Source organism: Linderina pennispora, assembly GCF_002104995.1.
Source record: "Linderina pennispora strain ATCC 12442 chromosome Unknown DL89scaffold_35, whole genome shotgun sequence".
In the NCBI taxonomy this organism is placed as follows: Eukaryota; Fungi; Kickxellomycota; class Kickxellomycetes; order Kickxellales; family Kickxellaceae; genus Linderina; species Linderina pennispora.
Window position 1 is genome coordinate 1 of NW_024468283.1, and position 10,236 is coordinate 10,236.

A 10,236-nucleotide genomic window follows, 5' to 3' on the forward strand; every position below is an offset into this window, starting at 1 on the left:
CATTCGCCTGGGCCTTGGCGACACAAGCTTTGACAAAGAAGCCCCATCCCAGCTGCGGCGTCCACATGGCCGCCCCCGTTTACCACGCCATTTCTTCCGCCAACAGAAAGCGGGCGGGCTTGTTTTCCCACTCAGAGACAGGCTGCCGAGGACGCAGGGGCGCACGGTGAACTCGGAAAACTGCTATTATTTCACGGTGTACGAGACGTCTTGCAAACAGTAGCAAACAGACTATGGAAGAAAAAACAAATACAAAGGGGATATGGAATAGGGAGGTGGGTATGTGTGCTCTGGGCGGAGTTTGAATGAATGTACAGGGGCGAAACGCCGTGTCTTTGGTCTGGTCGAGGGCTGCGCACTTTTTACAGCGCCGACATCCCGCTGCTGCTGCGTCTGCTGGGCGTGGAGCTGCCGTCACAGTCGCTGCTGCTGCCGCCCATGGCTAGCAGCGGATCAATCAGGCGCTTCAGCGAGCCCATCAGGCCCGCCGACCCGCTGGTGCCGGGCATGTCCTCGCTGTGCCTGCGCTGGATGCGCGCCTCCAGGCTGCGCTTGGCCTCGCGCTCGCGGCGCTCGATCTCTGCGCACTCCTCGTCCAGCAGTTTGCGCAGGTCGGTGAACGACTGGTAGGTTGTGATCGGCTCGCCGTCCTCAAAGTAGCTGTTGGCCATCGAGTAGAACGCCGGCGATGCTCGTATCGACGACAGCTGCTTGACGCAGCGGCGCGGCGGCTGTTCCGAGAGAGCAGTGTCTGTGGAAAGCGCCATTAGGGAAAATACAGAGGGCAAGGGGTGTGGTAGGAGGGGTGAATGAGGGGAGGGGTTCTGCAGGATGAAAAATAATGGCCAGGGACTGGCCGCGGTTTATATAAAAATCGGGGGTTCACAGTGCCGGCCTGCCCGTAGAAAAATTGGGGCAGAAAGGGCAAAAATAGCGGCGGGCGACACACTGCCGGGTGGGTTTGCGTCAGTTGGGAAAGGCAGCCAGCAGCCAGACTCGGGGCCTGTGTGAAGCGGCCACCCCCATTCGCCGAGCCGGAAACTGGCCCTCGCAGGCTCCCCGCGGCTTGCCTGGCGCTGGAATCGCCCAGCTGAGCTTCCTTTGTCTGCAGCAGCGCTTTGGGGCGCGGCTGACCCGCCAGCCAACCCACCGCGGGAGGCGATCAGTGGCGTGCCTGAGCCAGCTGGCTGACACCAAGCGCAGGCGCGGGCCACGGCTTCTGGGCCGGCTCGGCGGCTCCACCAGCAGCAGCAAGCAGGATCTGCCGTGCCCAAAAAAGGCACTGCGTCGTCTGGCGACAGCAGACAGGCACATCTGGCACACATCTGCCGCACATCACACACAGCACAAATTGCGGGATCACGCCTATATTACAGAACGAAAGAAATTGTCGATATATACACGAGGATGGGAAATGAAAAGCTGAAAACCGGTGGTGGTTGCGGTGGTCACGGCCGAGCAGAGGCAGGCGGCAATTAGAGGCACGCTGGCGTGGAAACAACGTGGTGCTGTGCCGACCGATATTGGCCATCTGCCCCCTGGGAGGCGCCACGAAGAAACAGAGTTTTGTCGCCACCGAGGCTCGGGATCTGCCCCGGGCCCAGGGGGCTACTGCCATTACTTTGCATTCCACAGGCGCTGGCGGATGGACGACCAGTCGTCGTCGGACCACTGTGGCTCGGATGTGGACCGGCGACGATGTGCCGCTGCCGCCCGCAGAGGTGGTTGTCGAAATCGACGACCCACCCGACGGGCTGGACGAAGATGGCGGGCTGGACTGGTCAAAGATGCTGGGGTGGAGCACCACATCAAAGATGTTGGTGGTGGTAGACATGGCCGAGGGAAGAGTGCGGAAGGGGCGAGCAGAGGAGAGGAGAATGAAGCGGGGTCTGGGGTGGTGGAGGAAGGCAGGCGAGGGCCCTTTTATCGTTTGAACAGGCCGCAATGGCTGGCTAGCTGGCTAGCTAGAGGGATTGGCAGCTGTTACGCGCAGTAAGAAAAGGGGGTGGTTAAATGCTGGCAATTGGAGGAGAGAACAGGTTGAATGTGCGTCTGATGTCTGCAGCAAAGAATGCGACGGCACGCAGCACCAGCAGGTCTTGTGGTTCTCGCAGGCAGCAGCACAGCGAGCAAGGCGGGATGGGTGCGAGGAGACAAAGAGGCAGAAGCAATGCAAATGCACCCAAAAATCACGAGGAGATAGAGCACGTAGAAAGAAGGGAATTGACGAAAGGGGATGGAGAAAGAGAAAAGCTCGGACTGGAGATGAAGTTAGAGCCACCTCCGCTCCGTCGCACCAGCCGACTCTTATAGAAAAATTGGGGAGAAATGCCTCACAGTCACGGTCTTGCTGATTCAGCTGTGCTCCGTTCAGCGCCGCTACTTAGCTATCGTGTGCCTTACATCGGTTGGGAACTACTCTGCCTGCGGTTGACTGGCTTCAGTGCTCAAAGGTGCGCTGCACACCTGCCGACATGCCCACCAGCATAGCGATCTAGAAGGCATGCTTTCTTACACGGAGACGTGCAGGAGATTGCGCTGACATAGATCTTCTTTGGGCTCCTTTGCACCCAGATGGTCAGCGGGTTGGACGGTTTCAGAATGAAATGGTAATCTAGCAATGCCAATTGGCACACGCTCCACGATCCACACCCCTTTTTGTAAAGATCTCTGGGCGAGACGGCACTCCCGCTGAATGCAATGCATGCAGGCGTGGGTGCGGTTGAGATAAAGTCTGGTGCCTGGGCAAAAGGCGAGACATGGTGACTCGGCGGATAAGCAAAAGGGGGTGCACCCAGGCGCCGGAAACGGTGTCACAGATCCTGGGAGCAGAGGATATCCTTGACAGAAGCAGCAAGAGGGAGCGCGATGGCCCGCCTGCCCCCTTTTGAATGTCACGGGGTGCAGGTACAAGGGGCTGCCGAGGTGATGTAATAGCCCCGGCATTGTCGCTCAGGGTGCGCAAAGGGTTGCGCCAGATGAGACGCTGTCTGATGGCTGAAACAGCGCGCTAGGGAGGCTCCTGGATTGGCAATTGACTCCTGAACGTTGCTGGCTGCCAAGTGACGCAAGTGGGCGGCCCAAGCTGCAACTAGCAGGTGCCAGTATAGCATGCTGGCTAAAACAAGCGGTGCACGCCCTCCACATACAGCCCACTAGCAACAGGCTCAAGCGCATGGCTGCTCAAAACACATGGCTGCTCAAACGCATAGCCTAAGCGCTGCAACCAGCAACTCGGTCCCGGTGATCGCAGAATCAGCACAAGGCAGAGCCAGCAGATTCATATCTACCTGCCTGATCAAGAAATGATCTAGACCCTCAAGGACAAGTCTGGGGCACGGCTCGATTTTGGTCAGCTATTTTTTTTTTCGCACTCTTTCCTTGTCTACTCTCTTTTCGCAAAAATTGCCTTTTTTTCGGCTTGTCTGGTCACATTCCTATTGACGACTAGAAGCTAATTCGACTCTCAGAGAGCAGTTGGCTTTTGTTTTATTTTAATTACTTTATTGAATTGCTGAGCAAAACAGAGGTCTGCTTTGACAGTCAGCAATCATGGCGCGCGATTGCACTTGCTCGCTGCATGTCAGCAGGCTCGGTAAGGGAGTAAAGTACGTATCTGAGACGCACTGCTAGACGTGCTACCAGTAGAACGTAGGAGCATTGGTCCCAATTTCACGCTGCAAATTCATGTAGGGCTGCTGATCTGCGGACAGCGTTCGAAAAGTACGGCAGAATCAAGGACGTGTATATCCCGCTGGACTTTTACTCGAAGGAGTCCGCGGTTTTGGTTATGTGGAGTAAGTACCGGCCGGCAGTGCAGCCGACAGACCCCATGATTGGGCCACGCTTAATAAAGGTTGGGTGTCCGTGCATGTAGGTACTACGACCGGGAGGATGCAGAGGCAGCGTATGATCGGCGCAAGGACATTGTCGTCCGCGGAAAGGCACCGACTGTGGAGTTCGCGCGCGGGCAACGTAAGAGTAAGTGTGGGAGTGCCAAGAAATAACCAGTTTCTGAACATGTGCAATGCACAATGGACACCGCGCCTGCTAAATTATCGGGTTTTTTATTTATTCTCGCTCTTGTAGCTTCGCGGGAGATGCGCTCCACTGATAATACGTAAGTAGATCAACCCACTCCTGGGAGCCATGCACTCTGGCATTATAATTCTCCAATCAAACAGACAAGTGCATGTGCTATTGATGTCGTTTGCGCCTCACTTTCTATATAATGTATATATGTAATGTGATTGTGTATGCATGCGTGTTGTATTTTCTATATATCTCTGGTTCTACTTTTGGCTGTATGGCTCAGGCTTTATGATCTCAAGGCTATCGCCCCCATCCACAAATTTGCAAGGCAAGAACAGCAAGATCTGTGCTTACTTGCACGTACAATGACAATTATGCCAAGAGAGCCTGAGCAGAGGCCGCCGTCTGCGCTTCTCCTGCACCAGCAAGAGAGCAAGAGCGGTAGGCAAGAGCAAGTATATTATCCGGACCAGTTCCCTATCCCTCCTTGCTGAGACCCCTGCCTGTTAAACAATATCCGCTTTGGATACGTGTCCTCTATCAAGCGCAATTTTTTACTGACAAGGAACGAGATTACAGTTTCCCTGCACAGCTAAACTTTTTCAATTGGATACCAACACGCGACTCATCTTGCAAAATGTTTCTCCTTCTATGTCTAGTGGTCGCCGCAGACGTCGCTCGCCGAGCCCGAGACGTGGAAGCCGCCGTCGCAGGTAAGTTTTAAGAATTCCAGCTGGTGCGCAGAAACCGCTTGCTGCAATCTGCTGACCTGCCACAAATGAATGGATGCAGCGTTGGAGCGAAAAAGCGGTGGTGGAAATCAGCCGTGCGCCGTACGCCGTGCTAGTCGATTGTAAGAATCCGAAAAGTGCAAAGGTGCCAGGGTTGCTAATCGTCGCATCAAAACCCGCTTTCAATAGCTACTCGCGGAGCTACAGCCGCAGCCGCTCACCCTCGTCGCGCGGCTACCGGTCGCGGAGACGGCGCTCGCCCTCGTCCAGCCGCTCGCCTTCGAGATCGCCCGTGCGCAGCCGCCGGGGCAGGAGCAGCCGTCGCAGCTACTCGCGGCGTGACTCGTCGCGGAGCTACAGCCGTAGCCGTAGCCGCAGCCGTAGTCGCAGCCGCAGCCGCAGCCGCAGCAGGCGGGGACGCAGCAACTCGCGCAGCGTCAGCTACTCGCGCAGCCGGTCTCGCAGCCGGCGCCGTCGTCGCAGCCCGAGCTACTCTCGTAGCCGGTCCGGCAGCCGCAGCGTGAGCTCGCGGCGCGGTAGGAGTGCCAGCCGGAGCCCAGCCCGGTCGCAGTCGCGCACGCCTAGCCCGCGGCGGCCCGTAGTCAAGAACGACGACGATGACGACGAGCGCAGGAGCCAGAGCGCAGAGTCGCGCAACAACAGCGAGGCCAATGCCACAGCGGTTGATGGTGCTAATGCTGACGAAGAGATGCATGACGCCCATCTCTCTGATGCCGCCAGCGCTGAGCCAGCAGGCGATGCCGGCGCCAGCGTCTACGCCGAGATGGGCGGGCACATGGACTATGACCATGACGATGCTACTGGTGAGACGGCCCAGTAAGCCTGTCGTTGCTGACGCCGACGCCTAGCTCTGGAAGAACATGGGCACGACCCGGCTACTTTTTCCTCAGAAGTTTTGTTTTCCTTTTTTTCTGCAGCATCAGAGGCATTGCTGAACCCAGCCTCCGTCTTTTCCACCCCATGCACTTTTTGATTCAAAAAAGTCGGGGAGGAAGAGAAGCCTTGCGCTCCTCTAGCGATGCTGCCTCTATGTCCCTCTTTTAAAGCTTGTAAGCGAAATACACGCCATGTCTTGGCTACATGTACGGGTGTGGTGGCCAGCAGCATGCCGGCACTTCATGGCATTTAGGCTGGAGGGCGGCGACATCCCTCGCCAGCAAACATGCCATGAGGGGGCGGAAAGTGGTGGGGGAACCGAGCCAGAACCGAAATTTTGAACATCAACGAGCCGGATACCTGCCCAAGGCATGGCGTGTCGGGGGTCGCTGGAAAGCGCGTCGCGTGCAGGTGCTGCACGGCCGTCTCTGGCAACAATAGAAATTGGCATTGCTGCACCACCGGCGTCGAAAGACAGCAAAAGTGGGTGCTGGATGTGAAGAGAAAAAGTGACATGGGTCGATTTATTCGCAATCCACTTGCGGGGGCAGCAGCCGATGATTGGCTAAACTGCAGCCTGAAATTCTTCAGCCTGGCCACATTTGCGCCTGATGACCTGCAACAAATCCACCCAGACGCGGCGCGTAAAAAAAAGGTCGAGCATCATCAGGCTTTACTGGCATTTTGGCTAGCCTGCTGTCCCTCTGTGTGGTGAAAAAAATTTTTTGTGGTGGAGACCGTTTTGGCCCTTCATCTGGTCGATTTCTCCACGACTGCCTGCGCCCTGGGCTCCACGCGCGAGTATTTAAGCCGGCAGTTGTGCCCGGCCGTCCGTTTCGCGACTCTCCTCTTTTCCTTTTTACTTTGCTCCGTATAATCCACTACTTTCTTTTCTTCGCTCTCACATTTTCTGCTCTGAAGCTCATCTGCGACCTGACTCGTCCACAACTCCAGGCCATCTTTTCCACAACCTATACTTGTAAGTCTTGTGTCTCATGTTGGGCCACCTCAGGCCGGGGGGTTTGCTGGTGCTGGTGCTGCTGCTGAGTACGCACGAACGTTGCCGATGCCGGCTGCTCTGTTGTACACCAGATGTGTCTCGTTTGCCCCTGTGCCGCTGCTTTTGCATTTCTAAATCTCGCGCTACACAAGCCAAGGGGAGAAGCTCTACCCTTGCCTGACAGCAAGGAGGCAGGGGACCTGTGGCCATGGAGGAGTAGGCATGGTGTGTGTTACTGCCCTACATCTCATGTGCATTTATATTGGTTCGTAATCACCTTGTTGGCCGTGCGCGCCCCCGTCCTTTACATGGTGCGCGCGCTTGAAAAAGCGGGTGCCATTTCCTTGGTCACCACGGCCCGCCACTATTTGTTTCGCTTTTGGAATGCTGTCCCCATTTTCGTGCATTTCCTCTGTTTGGCCGCCGAGTACTGTCCATCCCCGTTAAACTCATCGGCGCTATTCCAGTCGCTATTTCGAGCCCGGTTTCCATGAAATGTGTGGGCTTGTGGGATAGTGGTGTTCCTTATCATCGCCATCCAGAAATGAGAGGCGCGAGCTTGGACGATGCATCTGCTGCAGCCATTGGTTCCCTGTCCTGCGGTGCGCCTGCCCTTGCTGGCTTGGATATTGATCGCTCGGACCTTTATCCGCCATCTGCCGATGGTCTGCGAATCGCGAAGCGTGCGACCACGGCATAAGCAGCAGTCTGCCTGAAAGTCTCTTGGGAAATCGCCACCGACATTCTGCCCAATAATCAGTGGCCAGTAGCCCTTTCCTCACAAGCGCTTGTGCAAAGCAGAGGGTGCAGCCCCAGATAATACACCAGCGCCTACTAACATCACGACGACTCCCCCTGTAGTTAGCAAACCCACCCATCTACCACCATAGCCATGTCTACTGAGAACGCAAAGGTCGACGCTCCTGCTCCCGCTGCTGCCCCTGCCGCCCCTGCCTGCCACCGAGAAGGCTGCGCCCAAGAAGGCTGCTGCGCCCAAGGAGCCCGTCGATGAGTCGACCCTCCGGCGATCGAGCCGCAAGCGCTCTGCGCCCAAGGAGGAGTACGTGCCTGAGGTGATCAGCCGCTCGTCGTCGCACAAGAAGCGCAAGGTCGCCGCTCCCAAGAAGGCCGAGGCCGAGAAGAAGGCTGCGCCCAAGAAGAAGGCTGCTGCGCCCAAGAAGGCCGCCGCGAAGAAGGCTGCTCCGGCGAAGAAGGCTGCTCCTGCCAAGAAGACCGCTGAGAAGAAGGCTGCTCCGGCGAAGAAGGCTGCTGCCGAGAAGAAGGCTGCCCCCGCCAAGAAGGCTGCCGAGAAGAAGACCACCGAAAAGAAGGCTGCGCCCAAGAAGCCCGCTGCCGAGAAGAAGGCCGCCGCTCCCAAGAAGGCTGCCGAGAAGAAGGCTGCTCCGGCGAAGAAGGCCACCCCAGCCAAGAAGGCTGCCGAGCCCAAGAAGGACGCTGCCGCCTCGAAAAAGAAGCCCGCTGCGACCAAGGCCAAGAAGTAAATAGGCACAGCTCTTGACGACGTTATATTTCACTTCACAACTTGTCCATTCCGCTCTATATTTCAATTCCTTTCCTTATTTTTCTCTTCACCAGATGTGTTATTAAAACTTTTTCAACATCCCATTCTACCTGCGCACACCAGGCGCGCCTTTTCCCGCACGTGCTACTGCCTGGTAGCAACGGGTGGTTTCTTGGCAGTAGGCGGTTTCTTTCGCACTTTTTCTCTTTGTTCCCAATGATAATGACGATGACTAGCGTGACCCTATCGACGGTTGGGTGGGCGGCTGCGCTGTGCTTGCTCTCGACATGGGTGTTTGTCATGGTTCTTGGCCCGAGCCGGATGTTCCGCGACACCGTCGTCGAGCATGCGTACGTGGGGTTGACCGAGACTGGGCCGCGGGCGCTGGAGCGGGCTGTGCGCACGACGCTGGGGAACCCGGTGGCCGAGCACAGCAAGCGCCTCGTGCACCGGCTGTTTGGGCAGCGCAACCCGATGTTTCTGATAATTACCGTAGCGCTGTACCTCGGCGGCCTTGGGGTGTTTGTTTCGCAGGCCACCACACATATCCCGAACCGGTATCTCGGTGCGTACCACTGGATGGCGATAGTGCCAGTCATTTCCGCCAGCATGTTTTCGTATGCGATGGCGTGCATGTCGGACCCGGGCATCGTGACCAAGGCGAACGTCGGCGCGGCGTGCCGGCGGTTCCCGTACGACAACCTGCTGTTCTTCAGGAAGGACTGCAGGACGTGTCGGATGGCGAAGCCTGCAAGGTCAAAGCATTGCTCGGTTTGTGGGTGCTGCGTGGAGATGGCGGACCACCACTGCGTGTGGATCAATAATTGCGTTGGCCTGGGAAACGTGCGCTGGTTCGTCTTGTTCCTTGTCTCGTTCAGCACCGTGTGCGTGTATGGCGCAGTCGTGCTTGGGACCGTTGTTCTGGAGCTGCGCCATGTGCATGGGCTAGATAGGACAACCGTGTGGGATGCAGATGCCGGCATGAATGTCGCGATGCCGCTCCGCCGCTCGCTGCTGGTGCTGGCGCATATGCACGGTACTCTGTGCGGGTTAGCGATCCTGCTTGCCCTCTTGTCGCCGATGGTGGCCGCGTTCTCCGCCTACCAGCTCTGGATCCTGATGTGCGGATATACGGGCAACGAGGAGTCCAAGTGGGCCAACATTGCAATGGCCATTGACGACAAGGTTGCATTTGCAGTCAAGATGCCCGATGGCTCGTCGATGATCCAGGCAATCGAGCTGGAGGACCAGGAGAAGGACACGCGCGAGAAGCGGCTGGTCGAGAGCTTGGCCGAGCTGGACAATATCTATGACCTGGGCGTGTGGCAGAACCTGCGGCTCGTATGGCTTGGCCGTCGCCTCAAGCAATAATTTGCTGCGCATATTGGTCCGTGGTCCCCCAATCTCCCCCGTCCATCCACACTATAGCCGGCTCGCAAATCAAGCCTGCAATCTGGGGTGATCAGGAGAAAAAAAGTTTGGCTGGGCGGTGGGAAGCGCACAAAAGAGCCGCATCCGGGACTTATTTTCTCCCTCTTTCACCTGTACGAAATTCGATTTTTTTTTTACAAGGCGTTTTTGCAAATTCGTCTCTTTTGTCAACGCGCATTCGCCGTTCATACTCTGCTCTGTTTACTATCCCTAGGCTGCACAGCCAGCTGCACACTGCCTTCTATCACGCACACACGCACACACGCGCACAAAGAGGACGCCAGAGAGAGAACAGCCATACATCGTACATATTTCACAGCTAGTATACGCGCATGTCCAAAACCAAGCAGTTCCCGCACCCGTCAGCACCAACAATAGCCAGGACAGCGTCTTCCAGCAGCAAACAGATCACGGCAGCTTCGACAGCACCAACCACAGTAACCAGCAGTAGCATCACAAAGACTCAGTGGATGGGAAAGGCGCCTCGTGTTGTTGCCAGTAACAAGGCCCCACCGCCCCGCAAATCGTTTGGTAGGAATGCAAAGGCCCACAACAGCCACGGCAAGAGTGCGCAGACTGGCGATAGCGCCCAGCGGAGCCCAATTAGCACAACCATGTCTGAC

At 56.8% G+C, this 10,236-nt stretch overlaps 1 protein-coding gene across 1 annotated transcript; it reads right to left on the minus strand.

Moving 5' to 3' along the window:
* Positions 1-9,588: 9,588 nt before the first annotated feature.
* DL89DRAFT_117529 (uncharacterized protein) lies at positions 9,589-9,889 on the minus strand. Its single transcript, XM_040883167.1, has one exon. The coding sequence runs from the start codon at positions 9,800-9,802 to the stop codon at positions 9,623-9,625; it is 180 nt and encodes a 59-aa protein (XP_040739590.1). The 5' UTR covers positions 9,803-9,889; the 3' UTR covers positions 9,589-9,622.
* Positions 9,890-10,236: the final 347 nt, after the last annotated feature.